The sequence below is a fragment of the Alexandromys fortis genome, unplaced genomic scaffold (genome assembly GCF_014885135.2).
Source record: "Alexandromys fortis isolate MF-2015 unplaced genomic scaffold, M_Fortis_MF-2015_v1.1 scaffold_326, whole genome shotgun sequence".
Taxonomy (NCBI): domain Eukaryota; kingdom Metazoa; phylum Chordata; class Mammalia; order Rodentia; family Cricetidae; genus Alexandromys; species Alexandromys fortis.
Genome location: NW_026068217.1, coordinates 563,289 through 582,254, shown reverse-complemented (window position 1 = coordinate 582,254; position 18,966 = coordinate 563,289). Strand labels below are relative to the sequence as shown.

At 43.0% G+C, this 18,966-nt stretch overlaps 1 protein-coding gene across 1 annotated transcript in view; it reads right to left on the bottom strand.

The window, feature by feature from the left end:
• Atrx (ATRX chromatin remodeler) overlaps positions 1-18,021 on the bottom strand; it is a 158,726-nt gene extending 140,705 nt beyond the window's left edge. The window contains exon 1 of the mRNA XM_050130457.1: positions 17,774-18,021. Within this exon, the coding sequence (XP_049986414.1) occupies positions 17,774-17,793 (20 nt within the window). The 5' untranslated portion in view covers positions 17,794-18,021. The remainder of the gene's footprint in view (positions 1-17,773) is intronic.
• Between the last annotated feature and the right edge of the window lie 945 nt (positions 18,022-18,966).

Genomic DNA, 18,966 nt, shown 5'->3' with positions numbered 1-18,966 from the left:
TGATAATTGTGATACTGAATTGCCTGTGTGTTGCCCATTATCAATCCCCCATGCCTACTGAGATTGTAAGATTGTAACCCCATTGATGCATTGGATATTGAAGTTGCTAGTAAAGAATCATCATAAAAACAATTCTCTTGCTTGGTCTGGTTACTCATCACTCTCTGGGGAGAAGGGCACAGAGTCCTCATAGATATTACTCGAAAAGAACCTGGAGCTGAAGTCCCCCAGCTCGTAACATACCCAAAGGATGCTCAATCGTACCACAAGAACATGTTCTCAACTATATTCATAGCAGCATTGTTTGTCACAGCCAAAACCTGGAAACAACCAGATTAACCAACATTTTTAGTGATAAGTCAAAAATGATAAACTGATGTTTACAATTGACATTAACATTACATAAATCCCATCTAAATTAGATATTCTCTCATTTAATCATTCTATTTTCAAACTATCTTGCATATTATCATACATTATATTAGTTTTTCCCTTTTTAATGTGGGAAACCTCTCTTATCTAATTTCTTACTTTAATAATTCCCAATTGTCTACCAAATCTATGCTGATGAAGATGTGAGGCTTAGGGGCTGGAGCACTGGCTGCTTTTCCAGAAGTCCTGAGTTCAATTCCCAAAAACCACATGGTGTCTCACAACCATCTGTAATGAGATCTGGTGCCCTCTTCTGGCCTGCAGGCATACATGGAGGCAGAATACTGCATACATAATAAATAACTAAATAAATAATAAATAAATAAATCTTAAAAAAAAGTGAGGCTTATTGCTGCTGTGTAGAACAGTAAAAGCCTGACTGGATTTCAAGGCAGCTACATAGTTTGGTAGCAGCCCATGAAGGAGGTTCAGGGAGAGCCCACAATCCATGGTGAGGAGAAGAGAGGGAGAGGGAGGGAGGGGGGAGGGAGAGAGGGAGGGGGAAAAAGAGAAGGAGAGGGAGCAAAGGAGAGGGAAGGAGGGAGGGAGGGAGGTCTGAAAAACACACAGGGGACTGTTTGGAAAAAGCACGTGTGTTAGGAGGCTGCCTGAAGGCTACAACAGAAAAATCCCAAACTCATTTAGAGGCTACCTGAAAAAAAAAGAAAAAGAAAAAAACCTAGCCAGGTGGGGCAGGAGCTCCATGTGCAGTTCTGGCCTGCGCTGGTGGCTTTTGTGTGAATTCATACCAAATGTTGGGTGCCAAATGTAGCATGAATAATTTAAAAACCCAGAGACAGATATTGGGGTTCAAGCTCAAGATCAGAACAGTAAAACAGCCAAGCCACTAGAAAACTCTTACCTCTACCAAGGCTGGGCAACTGCAGATAAAGAGCTAAGCCTCTGTAGCCTCCTGTCTTATATTCATCTTTAGTGCTGGGAATAAAAGTATGTGATTCCCTAGCACCTTGATTAAAGGTGTAAGCCACCACCACCTGGATCTGTTTCTGCATTGATCCTGTGTAGCCCAGGGTGGTGGGTGGCCTTGAACTCACAGAGATCCGTCTGCCTCTGTCTCCTAAATCCTGGGATTAAGGTATGTGAGGCCACTGCCTGGCCTCTAGTGGCTTAGTTTTACCCTCTGATCTTCAGGCAAGCTTTATTTATTAAAACATAAATAAAATATCACTATACTAGTCTCTCTTCTACTTTCCAGTCTTCCACCTCCTTTCTCTCCCTTTTCTCACTCCCCAATAAGTTTCACTAGGTTTACTTACAGAGTACTAGGTGAAGGATTATTTATAGGAGCATGGGCACCTTGCCAATTGCTACACACCACTGGAGTGTCTCTTCCATTCCCAGTAACAGTTAATTAGCCACAGACATGGAGAGGTGGTACCCCTAGCAATCATCTATGAAGGCCTAAGCACCCACCCACAAAAATGCTGACAAACTAAATCTTACAAAGGTATTGTGTCAATATTCACAACGGCTGTGGAATCAAATATGCAACAGCAGAGCTAGAGAAATGGCTCAGAGGTTAAGAGCACTTGCTACCCTTGCAAAAGACTGGAGCCATTACCAGAACCAACAATGGGCATCTCACATCCACTCCTGTAACTCTAACTGCAGGGACCCAATGCCCTCTTCTGGTCTCCACAGGCACCCCCACACAAAAGTGCACATATACACAGAGACATGTACAAACATATAAAGCAAAATATTTTTCTGAAAGTATAACAGTAATATGTTCTGAAGACATTATTCTATCTCACTCCACTTTTTCCAGCTTTTTGTTAATTTTGTGTATGAGTGTCTATGCAAGTGCACTCTCTGGAAAAACAGTGAGTCATCTCTCTAGCCATTAGTTCCTACATTCTCTCTGCCCTGGCTCTGTGATAATCTCTGAGACTTAAACGAAGTGATATACAATTCCCATGTAGGTTGGGCACTGGACATTCACTTAGTTCAGCACTGGCCATTATAACCATATAAATGGTTTTTGAGTCTTTTTAGTTACCAGCATCCACTGGGGGGAAAAGGTTCTGGCAGGAGCACTAATCTATCGGTATTAAACATAATTATTCAGGTGGCAATTTGATGAGCACATCCTAAGAGATTTGAAGAAGCACAATGTAAACTCTGTGGGACAATACTCATCCATTTTGTTCAACATATTGTATAATTCTGGTGATAATTATCAGTGATAATATGAAAAAGTGAGTTCCTAAAAGTACTGGTGCTGAGATGGCTTCATATGGTTTAATCCCTGGTCCCTGGAATCCATATAAAGATGGAAGGAACTCATTGCCAAGCCTGATAAGCATTCAATGCCCAGAACCCACAGGATAGGAGGACAGACCCAATACATACAAGCTGTTCTCTGAAGTCCACATGTGTACCCCTATACTCGCCAGAAATGTAAATAAAACACACAAAAAAGTTTTTAATAAAAGCCAGGAAATAGCCTCAGTGGATAAAGCATTTGCTGCACAAGAGAGAACCAGAGATCAGATTCCAGAATCCACATAAAAGCTTAGCAGGTGTGGCAACTGCTTGTAATCCCAGTATTCACATGGTAGACATAGGACATCTCTGAAGGAAACTGGCTACCTAGAGTAGCCAGAATCTGAGAACTCTAGGTTCAACAAGAGACCCTGACTCAATAAATACAGTGGGGAGATATTGAGTAAGAAACCTAACATCAACCTCAGCCCTCCACAAACATGTGCAAACGTTGTATATGTGTACACACACAGGGATGGACACAGATATAAATATACATATGCAAAATAAAAATCACTGGGCAAGCAGGGTGTGGTGGTGCTTTCTCATAATTCCAGAACTTGAAAGGCTTAATATATAGCAAATTAGAGGCAAGCCTAGTCCACAAGATATCCTGTCTTACTTAATAATGCCAACAACAACCAGAGGATGTTTTCTTCAGTGGTGTAGCCAGTAATAAGCTGCCTATGTACCAGTAGAGAGTTCCCATCCAACTGCCAGGTGTGTCACAAGGCTTCAGTCCCAGCCCTTGGGAGGCAGAGGCAGGCAGAGCTGTTAAGAGGCCAGCCTGATTGATACAGCAAGTTCAATGCCAGCAAGGATTACACAGTGAGATCCTGTCTCAAGAGTAAAAAATAAAACAAGAAGACCATGCAAATTTGTGCAATCAACATCAGAACTCATAGGAAAAAATGAGATTAGAAGCTCAACACTTACACACCTTTAACACATACCCCAAGAAGTAGAGGCAGATAGATTTCTGAGTTTGAGGCTAGCCTGGTCTACACAGTGAGTTTCGAGACAGCCAGGAAAACACAGGAAACCCTGTCTCAAAAAAGAAGCACAACACTCAAAACACCCACCAGAGTCAAGCATACTTAGTGTACATCTGTAATCCTGACACTCGGGAAGCTGCAGAAAGAAAATAATGTGTTCAAAGCCATTCTCAACTACATACAAATTCAAGGCTAGCCTTGGCCATGTGAGACCCTGTATCAAAACAAAAAAGAAAAAAGAAAAGAAAATATTGTATGTGGTGACTTATAATCCTAGCACTGGGAGGGAAAGGTGATGAAGAAGTTAGACTGGATGGACTAGAGTGAGACCCTATCTCAATGCATGAAGGAAGAAAGAAAGGACAGGGAGGGAGGAACAATAGCAAGAGTTTTTTCCTTTATCTTATGTATGTGGTGTTTTGCTTATATGTATCTCTACACACCACACTTAAGCAATGCTGCAGAAGTCCAAAGAAGGCCTAATTGGAGTTACAGACAATTGTGAGCTGCCATGTGCATACTAGGAATTGAACCTGGGTCCTCTGGAAGAGTAGCCAAAGCTCTTAACCTCTGAGTCATCTTTCCAGCCCCAAAATGATAGCAATTTTACACAATTTACACATGATCCAGAAATGCACTAACATTAAGTATGACACTTTGCTTTGAAAACAGACCTGAAATTTGCTTGTGGAAATGAACTTCAGAAGAGTTGCAGTTCATAAGTCAAGTATGTTAGAACATGAATAATCTTAGCACTCACAAGAAGCTAACGTAAGCATCAGGGCAAGTTTAAGGTAAGAACATACTTTACAAGGTGAGGTTCAGGCATCCTTGCTCTGCAGAGTAAGACTGTCTCAAAACAAGTAGTTGCAGCGTGTGAATTATTGTGAAATGGTAGAAGGCAGGCTATGAAAATTGAATGGAAAACTATTAACAGATGCAATTAGGTGTGGCTCCTAACATGGTGAACTAAGGTAGCTGATAAATGTTTGGCATGAATACATGTTTATGCATGTATTTTTATGCAACTCTACTCAGCTGGGTGTGGTTTTCCTGCATTTACCTAGTGCAGAAATCAACAAATGCTTTCTATAAAGGCCAGAGAATACTTCCTTTAGGCTTTGTAGACCATAAGGGGCAACCATCCAACTCTGCAACTACAAAAGCAGTTGCTAAAATCGCATCAGGTGGCATAAACAAACAGGGTTGGGTGCATTCCAATAGAACTTCACAAAAACAAGGCCACAAATTGGTGGCTAGATCAGTTTGCTGACCTCTGACTCACAGAGGAAATCCTGCATAAGCCAAGTATTAAATTCTGCCTTATGATTAAATTGTTCTTTGATGTATCAATCTTTTAAAACAAGTTAGAGGAGTGTTTTCAAAACAACCATCAAAACTAAATTTGGAACCTATCAAATAAATCAAAACATGTTTTGATTTTTTGTTGTTGTTGTTTTGAGACAAGGTTTCTCTGTGTAAGTCCTAGCTGTCCTGGAACTCCATTTATAGACCAGGCTGGCCTAGCACTCATAGGGATCGACCTGCCTCTGCCTCTGGAATGCTGGGATTAAAGGCGTGCGCCACACCCAGCCACAAAACATGTTTAATATAAATGAAATAAACAAAACAGAGCTGTTTTACCTTCCTCACAGAGGCTGCCCTTTAAACCCTAGTGGCCTGGCTGTCAGGCCTTAGCCTGGGGGAATTCTGTTCCCCCCATAACAATGGCTCTGTTGCTGCCACTACAGGCAGCTTTAACTAAATTTCTATAGTTCTACTAAAACTGGAGATTCAAAAGCATGAAAACCTAAAAGCTCAGAGAGTTAGAGTAGCAACTGGCTAACCTTCTCTCTTCACAGGTGACCCTAATCCTTTTAGTATCTGTGAACTGAGATCAAACCCATTCACAAGAACACAGAGCATTTATAAAATCACCAGGCCCGAAAGCTAACTAACATGCGACTGTCCAAATGTTAAATAATACTTTCCACAAGTTAAAGGAAGTCTTAGCTGACCTTCTTCCAAAATAAAAATGCTAACATGCTAACATATAGTTGCCTGGCCCTTTTTGTCTATTTACTTATTCATTTATTGATTTTCTCAAACTGCCATTCCTCATATGTGTAATCTCCTCACAGTCTTGTCAAAAGTGTGCCCATTATTGAAAAAAAAAAAAAAAAAACCCTTGCCAGGTAGTGGAGGCACACACCTTTAATCCCAGCACTCGGGAGGCAGGCAGATCTCTGTGAGTTCGAGACCAGCCTGGTCTACAGAGCTAGTTCCAGGACAGGCTCCAAAGCCACAGAGAAACCCTGTCTCAAAAAAAAATTTTAAAAAAAGAAAGTATGCCCATCCTCTAAGGACTAGACTGAAGTATCTACTGCGTCTCTATTTCTTAGACCCCATCAGAAATGCCTTCGCATCAAGTTGGTGCACTGACACACACCATCATCTGGAGGCTGAGGCAAGATTATTGCAAATTAAGCCAGCCTGAGCTACAAGAAAGATTGCTCCAGAAGAGACAGAGGGAGAGAAATAGGCAGTGGTGGCAGTAGCAGAAGAAAAGATGCAGGGAATAAAATGTCTTCCTAGGCTTGAAGAGTTCATCTAAGATAGGGGGCATACTTAGCATGCTGAAGATGTCCACAGCACGACCAAAAATGAGGGGGGAGTTCCTACTCCCACAGTAACCTCACTGTACCTTGGACAGTATTTTTATCACTTTTTAACTTGCTCCAAATATTTGTGTATTGATGTGGGAGTGTCATATATCAATCTGTTGATTTCATTGGTTAAGCAATAAAGGAACTCCTTGGCCCTGATAGGTTAAAAGATAGGTGGGAAGAGTAAACAGGAGGAAGAGGAAGTGAGGTCAGACTCTGCTCTGCTCCCTGACAGACCAGACAACTCTGGAGCAGAGACACCATGCTCCATTCTCCCAGGATGGACGGAGGCTAGAATCTTCCCGGTAAGCGCACCTTGGGGTGCTTACACACATTACTAGAAATGGGCTAGTCCAGGTGCGAGAATTAGCCTGTAAGGGCTAGAGTTCATGGGCCAAGCAGTTCTTTAAATGAATACAGTTTGTGTGTTGTTATTTTTGGGCATAAGCTAGCCAAGCGGCCGGGGTGTTGGGGACGCAGCCCCGCCGCTCATATTTCAACAGTGTATATGTCTTATTTCTTCTACTATGTGTAAAATAAGACTAATTTCTAACCATACTAATCTTTCCACCTCACAGTCAAATCTTTGATGTGAACACATTCAAAACTCAATAGAAAGGTAGGGTCGTGGCACATGCCTAGAATCCATGAGGAGTTAAAAGCCAGTCTCTGCTATATAAGTTCAAGGCCAGTCTAGATATGAGATTCGGTCTCATGAGATTCAATGGCAATCCCATCTAGTCTGTAAAACTTTACTAGACCTCTCCGAAGTCAGCATTCCCTCCTCTCTGACCCTAGCAGAGCCAATAAATATGACACTGTAGAACTGCTTCCTTACTCAGCCATCCCCCTCTCTTTACTAAGAATGCCTATAGGGCATCAAGTCTTTATTTGGGGAGGCAGCTTGTGCTATCGTGCAGATGGAGTCTTGTGAATCAGTTCTCTCCTTCCACCATGTGTTTCAGGACTAAAACTCAGGCTTGGCCATAAGCACCTTTATCCGCTGAGCCACCTTGCTGAATGATGGTAGAAGGTAAGGAGCTGGCGTGAAGAAATGGAGAGATGGAAAGAAATGCAGAAATTATTAACCTTTGCACAGATAGTGCCCAGCCTTGTTCCTCACTGACAGTCAAATATTAGATTAACTGGCAAAGTAGTCTCCCAAAACAGTGTAGGTTACTAATATGCCAGCGCTACCCTAAACAAAAATTATGAGAAATTAAATAGATAGCTGGACTACAGATACCAGGAACAGGAATAACTATTTTAAGCCAAAACTGAGAGACTTCTCAGGGGCAGGATATGAAAATAGTAGCTACAGGGCAAATCTCAAACAACTTTTTCTAGAGCAAGAATCTTTCCCCAAGCAAAAAGAACTGGCTAGGGTAATAAAGTATTATTTCAATCAGAAAAGGACAAAACTACACTAGATAAAAAGTAGAACAAAATCTAAAGCCAAAATTAGCAACCTTCCAGCAAAATAGTTACTCTTCTCAGTAAATACCTGCACTTGTATGTATACATGATATGTAGCACATCAGCAACAAAACATCTATCTCTATACAATCATTTGCGTTTCAGAGCAAAAAAGATGCATGTACATTGAATAAACTTCCCCTCATCACTAGCCTTCTCCCTACACACCAAAAGTAAATCAAAGCAAATCTTATGAAGCCGAGACATTTCTAAAATTAGAATATCTTCTACAAATTCATTCTGCTAATAACAAAACAAACTTGGAAATGAAAATTTATCTATCCAAGCTCATCCAATCAGAAATAAGATGTAGCTATTTGACTAGAAAAGTCAAATGATGTAGGAGGTTCTTCTGTTCATGCGTTGCTTTCATTGGTTAATGAATAAAGAAACTGCTTTGGGCCTGATAGGGTAGAATTTAGGTAGGCAGAGAAGACAGAACTGAATGCTGGGAAGAAGAGCAGAGTGAGGATCGTCATGGATCTTCTGCCTGAGACAGACGCTGGTTAGAGCCTTGCCAGTGGGCCACAGTCACGTGGTGATTAATAGATTGGTAGAGATGGGTTAAATTGGGATGTGGGAATTAGCCAGTGGGAGGCTAGGGCTGATGGGCCAAGTGATATTTTAATGAATACAGTTTCTGTGTGGTTGTTTTGGGGCTGAGCTGGCCGGGCGGCCGGGACAAACAGGGGCCTGCTTCCATACAACAAAGTCAGGCTTGGGTCAGTTGACAACAGTCCTCCAACTATTATTAAACTAAATTAAGAAGGATCCCAAAGATTTTACTAATAAGGACTGTTGTAATGTTGAACAGAGTGGCAAATGCCTAACTATCCTGTGCCTTGTGAGGATGCGATAGGAGTATCATTTTGGAGACCAACCTGGACTGCACAGTAGTTTTGAAGCTAGCATGGGCTACACAGCCATACTATGTCTCAAAAAAATATTACCTCACATGCCTACATCCGTTCAGAAGTAATTCTTTTCTTTTGTCTTGCTTATTATGACAGAGTCTTGCCATGCTGCATAGTCTGCCTAGAACTCATCCTCCTGTTTCAGCCTTGAAGTGACTGGGATTACAGACAAATCTGCACCACCACACCAAGATAGAAATACTTTTATGTATGTACTACACATACTTATCTAAAGAGAGTGACAATATATAACTGACAATTCCATGACCAACTACATCAAAGGCTGCCAAATCTAGTCTGATCAAAATCAAGGTTTAAATTGGTATGGTAAAGAATGCCTATAATTAGCCAGTGGAGGCGCCCGCCCGCCTTTAACACTGTCTCAAAAACAAACTTTAGTATATGTGCTACTAAAGGAAATGGACTGGGAAGGAACAAGCATAGGACCAAACTAGTCCCTCTGAATGTGGTTGATAGTTGTATGGCTGGGGCAGACTGAGGGGCCACTGGCAGTGGCACTGGGATTTATCTCTACTGAATGTACTGGCTTTTTTTGGATCCTATTCTTTTTCGATGTATACCTTGCTCAGCCTAGGTATACACAAAGCAAAGTGCCTTACCCTCTCTTAGGATTAGATGGGGGTGGGTTGGAAGGGTATGTAGAGGGAATGGGGAGGAGGGGAAGGAGTGGGAATTTGGATTGGTATTTAAAAAAAAATTCTAATAAACTTTAAAAAAAAAAAAAGCCAGAGGCGGGCGATGGTGGCGCACGCCTTTAATCCCAGCACTTGGGAGGCAGAGGCAGGCAGATCTCTGTGAGTTTGAGACCAGCCTGGTCTACAAAGGGAGTTCCAGGACAGGATCCAAAGCCACAGAGAAACCCTGTCTCAAAAAAACAAAAAAAATAAATAAATAAAATAAAATAAAATAAAATAAAAAAAGCCAGAAGGCGGTGGCACATACCTTTAATCCCAGCACTCGGGAGGCAGAGGAAGGCAGATCTCTGTCATTTTGAGGCCAGCCTGGTCTACAGAGTGAGTTGCAGGACAGCCAGAACTGTTACACAGAGAAACCCTGTCTCAAAAAAATAAAGAATGCCTATAATCAAAGCAGCCATTTGAATACATAAGACCAGTGTCTGAAAAACGAAAGTCACAATTTTTTTTTGCAGTGATAGGGACTGAACCCCCAGAGCTCCTCAGCCACACAAGGGCTTTACCACTGGTCTATCTTTTACTGCCCTCTTTACACTTTTTCATTTTGAGACACGTCTAACTCAGCTGCAGAGATTGGCTCTAAATTCACTCCGAAGCCCTGCCTAGCCTTGAACTTGTCATCTTCCAACCTTAGTTTCCCCAAGAGATAGGATTACAGGCCTGTGTGCCCAGGCCTAATCCCTGTCTTTCTTTTGACCCCAAACCAAAACGTAACCAAGTAACTGGTATCTTAATGCTTGCAAATCCTTTTGAAGTTTGCAAGTTGGTGCACATGCTTGCTCGCTCGCTCGCTCTCTCTCTCTCTCTCTCTCTCTCTCTCTCTCTCTCTCTCTTTTACACACAGTCCTGGCTTAATGTTTTCCACATTGTTGAAATACAGTATTTGCCCAACTAAACATATTTAAAATACTGGGTTACTATCCAATTCCTAGATAACGATCACCTTAGCAATCTCTAATGTCTTTCTACGACATTAACTAACATCTCTCAAATCAGAAAACTTCCACTTTAAGACTAGCCAATGTGGTGGCACACATCTTTAATCCCAGCACTTGGAAGGCAGAACAAGCACATCTAAGTTTGAAACCAGCCTGTTCTACATAATATGTTCCAAGCCAGCCAGGGTTACACGGTGAGACCTTGTCTTAATAAGGGAAGCTGGGGATAGAGAGATGGGTCATTGGTTAAAAGCATCATATATTGCTCTTCCATAAGATCTGAGTTCAAATCTCAGCACCCATACCAGGTGGCTCACAGTCACTTATAAGTCCAGTTCCAGGGAGATCCAACACCTCTGGCCTACACAGGCATCACAATAATGAGCACATACCCACACTCTCACACACAAACCCACACTATTAAAAGTAATAATATAAATAAATAAGCACAAAACCAAAAGTTAGGTCTTGTGAAGCACCGCTGCCACCTCCTTCTGCAACTGCTGCTTTTGTGTAATTTCAGTGTGGGCCTCGGCCTCTTTTGTGAGGCAGCTTTCACCACGGCAGGTGAGAAAAATCAAAGCAGTCAAGACTGAGTACACAATCATATTAATCTAAAGCTGCTCTAGCGTAGGCTGGTTTTGTGGCACAGCGAGAGATTAAGAGGCCTCCATCCCTTGGCAAACTAATGAAAGCCGATTATGAACAACAGGGTTTGTTAATGAGGCAGATCAGTTTCTAATCTGATGGACAATCCACCAATGAAACAGACACACCTGCACAGTTGGAAATGGAGGCCAAACTTAGAATTGATGCATTCCAACAACAGACAGGAGCTGTCTACTATAAAGGAACCTTCTGCTTTACTCTATAATTTTGTCAGACCAAGAATATATTCTCCAATCAAAAGCCAAACTTTGGCCGGGCGATGGTGGCGCACGCCTTTAATCCCAGCACTGGGGAGGCAGAGGCAGGCAGATCTCTGTGAGTTCGAGACCAGCCTGGTCTACAGAGCTAGTTCCAGGACAGGCTCCAAAGCCGCAGAGAAACCCTGTCTCGGGGAAAAAAAAAAAAGCCAAACTTTGGTCCCACCACATTGTGACAGCATGGTTTTCTCTATGCTTTCATTCCCTTCCCCAGTCCTTTATTGCACGGAAAGTAATGGTGTATATACACAAGCATGTTGTGCTTTTCTTTTCAAACTAAACTGCCAATGTTGTTTGGGCTGACGTCAAATGGATATGGTCTGGGGGAAGGTATTGGTTCTGGGAAAATGCCCCCTTTCTCCATTAGTGGCCTGCTCATTCAGCTCTTTATATTCCAGGAAGTGACTTTGCTCTCCTTTTAACAAATGAAACAAACAACATGAAATTCCTTGCATACCTTGCTTGATCAGAGAAGTTTAATGCTTTTCTTTATCATTGTAAAACCAAGGACAGATTTCTAACTCTTTTGTATGTACTGTTACATGGATGGCAATCTGTGTTTTAGTAGTGGTAAATTACTCTTAAAAAAAAAAATCCTAGACAGTTTTCCCCTCAGGCCAAGCAATAACAGCCAGGGATAATTCAGTGGTAGAGTGGTTGCTTAGCATACAAAAGGCCCTGGGCTGGGTCCCCAAGACTGGGTAGAGGGTATAACATTATCAGCTGCTGCCTAATCAGTTGCCATAAGGATTAGAATGGTATCAATCCTCTCAATACCAAGATCTCAACACCAATAAGAGTATTAGTTGACCAAAATTTTCCATGATGTCAAAAACATGAAACAATTCTGTGATTTAAAATAAAACAGCTGTGTGCATACCTCTAATCCCAGCACTCAGGAGACAGAGGCAGGCGGAGTTCTGGGAGTTCCAGGACAGTCAGGACTACTACAGAGAAACTGTAAAAAAAAAAAAGTTAAGAGACCAAAAGTCAAAAGTGAGGAAACTGTAATTCCAACTAGAGAGCTTGGGACAGCCTGGGCTACACAGTTTGTAAAACAAAAAACATTTAAAAAAAAAAACTGGCCAGCACTTGGGAGGGACCTCTGAGTTTGAGGCCAGCCTGGTCTAAAGTTCCAGGCCAGCCAGAGATAGAGCCTGTCTTTAAAAAAAAAATGTAAAGCTCTTAAAAGCTGAGCCATTGATTATTCAGTATATGACTTAGCCAGGTCATCAGTTTAATTTTCCTTCCTCTGGCTCTTGCCTACTGGGCATTTTTCTACCACAGGTCCCTAAAACATTTGTTTTTTTTTTTTTTTAATACAAGTAAAACAATAAAACTAAGCTCTTCTCCTACCTAAGAAAGTTATGATGAAGAAAAACATCTGGAATTACTACGCAAAAATCGAATTAATGATAAAAGTATAGCTGTCCATATTATATGTTTCACATTAAAAGATAATGAAACCAGGAAGGGTGGAGCAATGGAGAAACTGGAATTGAGATTGACTGATTTGGAACTGTGGGCTTGGTTCTCAAGCACTATCTGTCTGTTTCTTTTGTAACTGTGATTGTTAAGACTAGGGAGATTAGTGACACTTCAGCCGAGACAGTTCTTAGTACCCCAAGGAATTCTTCCACAGCAATAACCAGGGAAGTATAGCTTTACTGACACTCTACCATTTAGACATATGGTTTGCCTTGGTTGGGGGAGGGGTTTTTTTCCCTTCTTCCTTTTTTTAAGACAGGATTTCTCTGTGTAACTCTGATTCTCCTAGAACTCACTTAGTAGACCACGGTGGCCTTGAACTCAGAGACCCACCTGCCTCTGCCTCCTGAGTGCTGGGATTAAAGGCAGGTGGATCTCTGTGAGTTTGAGTTCAGCGTGGTCTACAAGAGCTAGTTCCAGGACAGCCAGGACTGTTTCACTGAGAAACCCTGTCTCGAACACCCCGCCCCCAAAAAAGACTGGGTAGAATTCAGTCTCCACTAATTACAAGTTGTAAAACTTCAATCAAGTTCTGTTTCTATTTCCTCACCAGCAAAATGGGGAAGATGAAGTAGTATTCTGAAAATTAATCCCAACTATACATGCTGGGCCTTGCATACTTCAGCACTTTAGAGCTCTTGGAGAAAGCCGGAGTTTGGTTCTGGGCACCAATTGTCAGGTGCTTCACAAGTGCCTGGACCGCTAGCTTCAAGGGACCTAACACCCTCTTTTCTGGCTTTGTGCTTGAGGAAGAATGGCCCACATAAGCTCATACATTTGAATGTTTAGTCATCAGGAAGTGACACTATTTGAGGAGCAGGAGGTGTAGCCTTGCTGGAGATTTGAAAAGCACATGCCAGGCCCAGTGTCTGTGTCTGCCTGCCCACCCCTCCCTCCCTCTCCCTCTCCGCTACTGCTCCAGGTCAGTAGTGCTGACAATGATCCCACCATGATAATGGACAAACCTTCTGAAACTGTAAACAAGTCCCCAAAAAGAGTTGCTGTAGCCCTGGTGTCTCTTCACAGCAATAGAACAGTGTTGGCACTGGCCACTCTTCCAGATGCCCCAGATTCAATTCCTAGCACCCACATGGCAGATTACAACTGTCTGTAACTCCAGTTCCACGGGATCTGACAACCCCCCACCCCAAGATAAACATATAAGCAAAATACCAATTTACATGAAATAAAAATAATTTTTTTAGAAAAATAAGTTAGTACCAGGTACTGAAGTTTTATTATAACAATCCTGACCATACTGTTGGAGGAATATGGAAGACTTTGGACTAAAAAAATCAGACACTTTAAGAAGGGCTTAATGGGCCATTCTGAGCTTGGAAGACGACGCAGAGGGAGATTTGAACTGTGAGGGCCCAGCTCAAGAAGTTTCAGATGACGGGCTGGAAAGATGGCTCAGTGGTTAAGAGTACTGTCTGCTCTTCCAAAGGTTCTGAGTTCAATTCCCAGCAACCACATGGTAGCCCAAACGATCTGTAATGAGATCTGATGTCCTCTTCGGGCCTGCAGACATGCATGCAGGCGGAACACTGTATACTTAATATTTTTTTTAAAAAAAAAAGTTTCAGGTGGGAAAAATAGGCCCTCAAGAAGTTTCAGATGGGAAAAATATTAGTAAGTGGCCTAGAGACCATTCTTGTGAAATTGACAATGTGGGTACTTTTTGCCCTTGTCCTAAAAATCCGCCTGAAGCTAAACTGAAGAGTTTTAGATGAATGCCATTAGCAGGTTTCAAGACAGCTAATATTGACCATATGACCTAGAGTGGCTATTAGTCTTCACTCTTATGCAGATCTATTACGATAAGGAACAAGCTAGACAAGGGGAGACACAAAATGTACAGTTTGAGGAGAAAAGGGGCACCAGGAAAAAGTTCAAAGAAAAGCCTGATGCTAAGTGGAATAAAGGGAGTGGGGACCTCAAAGCAAGACCCCATTCAGGTAAGCTAACTTGTGAAAAGGAATTCAAGAGAAATTTAGGCAGTGAAGGAAACCATCAGCAACAGAAAGCTGATGAAGATGTAACTGAATGAGGGGGCCATGTTCCAGCCCCAGCAAGCGGCAGAACTTGATAGCTTTGACCACAAGGTTCAGGCTTTGGAGTCAAGAATACAAGAAAGAGGCTATGGCATCTCCCTGCACAGAGCCCTAAAGAAGCCATTGTGTGAACTGTGAAGGTGAAGCCTGGATTACCTTGGAGACCCCAGAGACACTTGGAGAGCCAGAGCCTTGTAACACCTGCTGAGGACAGCTGCTAACAGAGCAGAACCAGCCCAAGGGAAGTATGCTGTAGGCAATAAAGCTGCAAGGAGTTGGAGACCGGAAGAATGCTCCTCACCACGATGATAATAAACTAAACCTCTAAAACTGTAAGCAATTTCCTAATCAAACATTTAAATCAGAGTTGCCATGGTCCTGGTGTCTCTTCACAGTAATAGAACAGTGACTAAGACAGGCCTCTTCCAGCACCCGCACACATGTATATGTATATACACATACAAACACATAAATAAGATACACCTTTAAAATAAAAAATATACTGTTGCCTGCCAAGATGGCTCAGTGAGTAAAGGTGTCTACTGCAAGACTGAGGACCTGAGTTCTATGCCCTGAACCCACATGGAAGGGAAGAACACACTCTGACCCTGTAGGTCTCACATATAAACACACTAAATAAATGTAACTTTAAAATGTGTTAATTATGCAAGGACAACAAGTACTCAATTTTAGTTATGATTATTGTCATCACCAGGATCAAAAAGAAAAAAAAAAAAAAACCTCAAGACCAGTAAAAAAAATAAAGAAAACCCCAGCATTAAAGCAGTAGGCATAATTTCTTCATCCTAAAGAAAGAGGAGTTTCCTGAGGTGGTTGTGTCACATACTGTGTAGCAGTCTCAGACACTGGAAAAACTGAAACAGGAAGACCTACTGGGCCTAGGAATTAAAGAGCCAACCTGGTCAACACGGTTACATTATTTCAAACTAAACTGCACTAAAACTGGAGTGCCGCACAGCGGGGGAGCAGTGGGTTAGCAATGCACAGGACCGCAAAGAGGAAGGCTAGGCTGCTGGAACAGGTGGTAGCATTCTTACTTAGCATGCACAAAAGTCCTGGGTTCAATCCTCCAGTCCAGCAAACCCCAGCACGGTGACATGTAATGCCAGCTTTGGTAAGTTTATGATCTTCCTTCACTACACTGTTCGAGTTTAGTTTACATGAGATCCTGCCTCAAATAAATAAAAATGAAAGAAAAGCAAAAAAGAGAAAATCCAAGGAAGACCTATTTTTTTTTTCATTTGATACAGTCTTAGGATATTGACCAGGCTGGATTTGAACTTGTGAGATCTAAGATTGTTCTGCCTCAGCCTCTTGATGGCAGAGGCTACAGGCAACACCTGTGTTTTCTGTTCAGGAATTTTCAGTTTTGAATCAGGCTGGCTTCAAATGCAGCTTCACCCTCCACAAAGGCACAACTATGGTTTTAAATATAACTAAGAAACTAAATAAAATGTAGCAATCATACAGAACTGAATGCCTAATAATAACCTGCCAATACTTCCTAATACCCCATAAAGATTTGTCTTACTTGAGTCAATTAACACAAATTCATAAAACAAGGCAAAGATCTTTACACAACTAAGAGCCTGTATTTTAGAACCAACGTAAATTTTCCCTAAGTAAAAAGAGCATCTATGCGCTGCTTGCTGAAAATAGGCTGATAGGCTCGTTCTCAAATTCTACAATCTAAACTGCTCTAAAAACATGCTGTCCTAGTAGTAATTCAAAGGCACATTTTGCCAACTATAAATGCAATTATGACCCATGCTACCTGTAATTTTATTTTGCCACTGGGTACCAAGCACGCATTTCATCTGAGCAGAAAAAAAAAAGCAACCTAATTCACTCTTAGGATGAAAAGTCAAATATCGAACTGCCCACAGAGAAAGGTAACTGCATAAAAGCAGTATACATTTCAGATTAACTACTCAAAACAGTCAAGAAGCAAACTGGAAACGCGTGAAAAACAGCCTCGGTCTAATTAAAACGTTTGATTAGTAAGATATGGCCTGCCGGGCACAGCTACCTCTGCAATAAATCTTACTTCTGGTGAATCCCCGTTAACTGGCTCCTCATCTCTCGTGGAACAAATAAATAAAAACATGACCTAACTACTTCCCGAAATATGCCCCAAACGCGGGGAAAACAACTGATGTCCCACTAAAAAACGGACTTTGCCAAAAAGTAGTACGCCAGGCTTCTCAGAAAGCAAAAAGCATTAGCCTGCCCCCCTCCCCCGCCGCCAGCCGTTGGGAAAAAAAAATCCCAGGATACCCTCCAGGATTTGGGGTGAGAAAGAAGATAATACCTTTGGGGCCAGCGTCCTTGCCCTCCAACCTTGAAAGCTCTGCCACCACAACAGCGGGGAGCCGAGAATTTCCCGGGGCGACTGCCCTTAGAGCGAGCTCGTCCCAGGATCTCACTTCCTCCCGCCGCCCCTCCTCCACCCCTCCCCCTCCCCTCCCCCTCCCCTCCCCTCCCTTCCCCCCCACCCGGCACAGTCGCTAGGCCCAAAGATTAGGAAGAATGACCGCAAGCGCCCAGCGCCCGCGACTCCCCGGCCACCACACAGCAGCCACTGAGGCAGGAGCCTAGCAAAGGCTCCCGACTCGGCGCCGGCGGAAGGCGGAGAAGTCACGGCGCCACGCAGGCCGCCCCCGACACACACCCCTAGCCCCAATTGGGGCTCCCCACCACACTCCCCCAGCCCCGCTCACCTAGAGGGAAAACGATGCCGCTGACCGCGAAGCCGCGCGCGGGCCTAGGGCGCCTAGCGCACGTCTTTGCAAACACCCCACTCGAGTGGAAGGCTCCCGGGAGCAGAACGCCGGGGCCCGTGACAAGGGCTTGCGTTTTACCTCATGGGCTCAGCGGTCATGTTTTTGGCTCGGACGCCTGCTTGGCTTCGGCTACCCTTGGGTACCGATCCTCGTTCCCCAGCACCCGATCCCGAACGCAAAGTACTGGAAGCTTAGTAGTCACCGCAGCTGCTGCTGGATCTTCCCCACAGCTCAAAGGCCGTGGCCGCTGCCGCCGCCGCAGGAGCCGCGGAAACAAAGCGACGCCGCCGCCGACGCCATTTTGTTGGGCCGAGGCTCAGGCAGGAGAATTGGCGCGTCCTCCCTCTTCCGCTTTCCGTCATCTATTGGCTACCTCTGCCAGAGCTCAGTGTCTTATTGGCTACGGAAATTCACCTTCTTTGGGGGCCTGTTGCTAAGGCGGTCGACGTCATTTGATTCCGTCCACCTTTTCATAGAGGGTCCAGTTCATTCCTACCTGACCTCAAAGTACCAGGGATATATCTTGACCTTATCCTAAAAACACTCTGTTGGTCCATCCTCTTTACCTCCATCTAATTGGCAAAACAGTGACACCCCATTTATGTTTATTGAGAATTTACTATAGGTCGACCCCTTCTACAGATGCTTTATCTGAATTATCTCATGCAATGCTTACACCCTCTAAAGTAGACAGACCTAACATTTTCTCTGTAAGGAAACCAAAGCACAAATTCTTCATTCAACCAAACACTCATCCTGGGGGGGGGGGGGGGGAACGACATGCTCTTGTGCTGTTTTGAACCCAAGGCTTTGTGCATGCTAAGGAAACGTATCAATAAGCTACGTGTGCAACCCATTTAACCTCTATAAACCATCCAAAATATAAATGTTTTCTTTCCTTGATCTTGTAATACCCTCGTTTTCTCTCCTACATGTTTTATGCATAATATTACCTTGCCGGCGTGCTTGCGCCTATGTGCATTTTTTTACTTTTGGGGAGAAGAGAGTAACAAAGGTTCTCACTATGCTGTCCTGCTAGGCTGCAACTCACTATGTAGATGAGGCTGGCTATACACTTGCAATGACCTTGCCTCCCAAGTGCTTAGAAGACAGATGTGCCCCACCACACTTATGGATACTTAAAGATACTTACATGTATCTGATCAGCCAGACATTGGCGTGCAATTCTTAAAAAAAAAAAAAAAAAAAAGCCGGGCAGTGGTGGCGCACACCTTTAATCCCAGCACTCGGGAGGCAGAAGCAGGCGGATC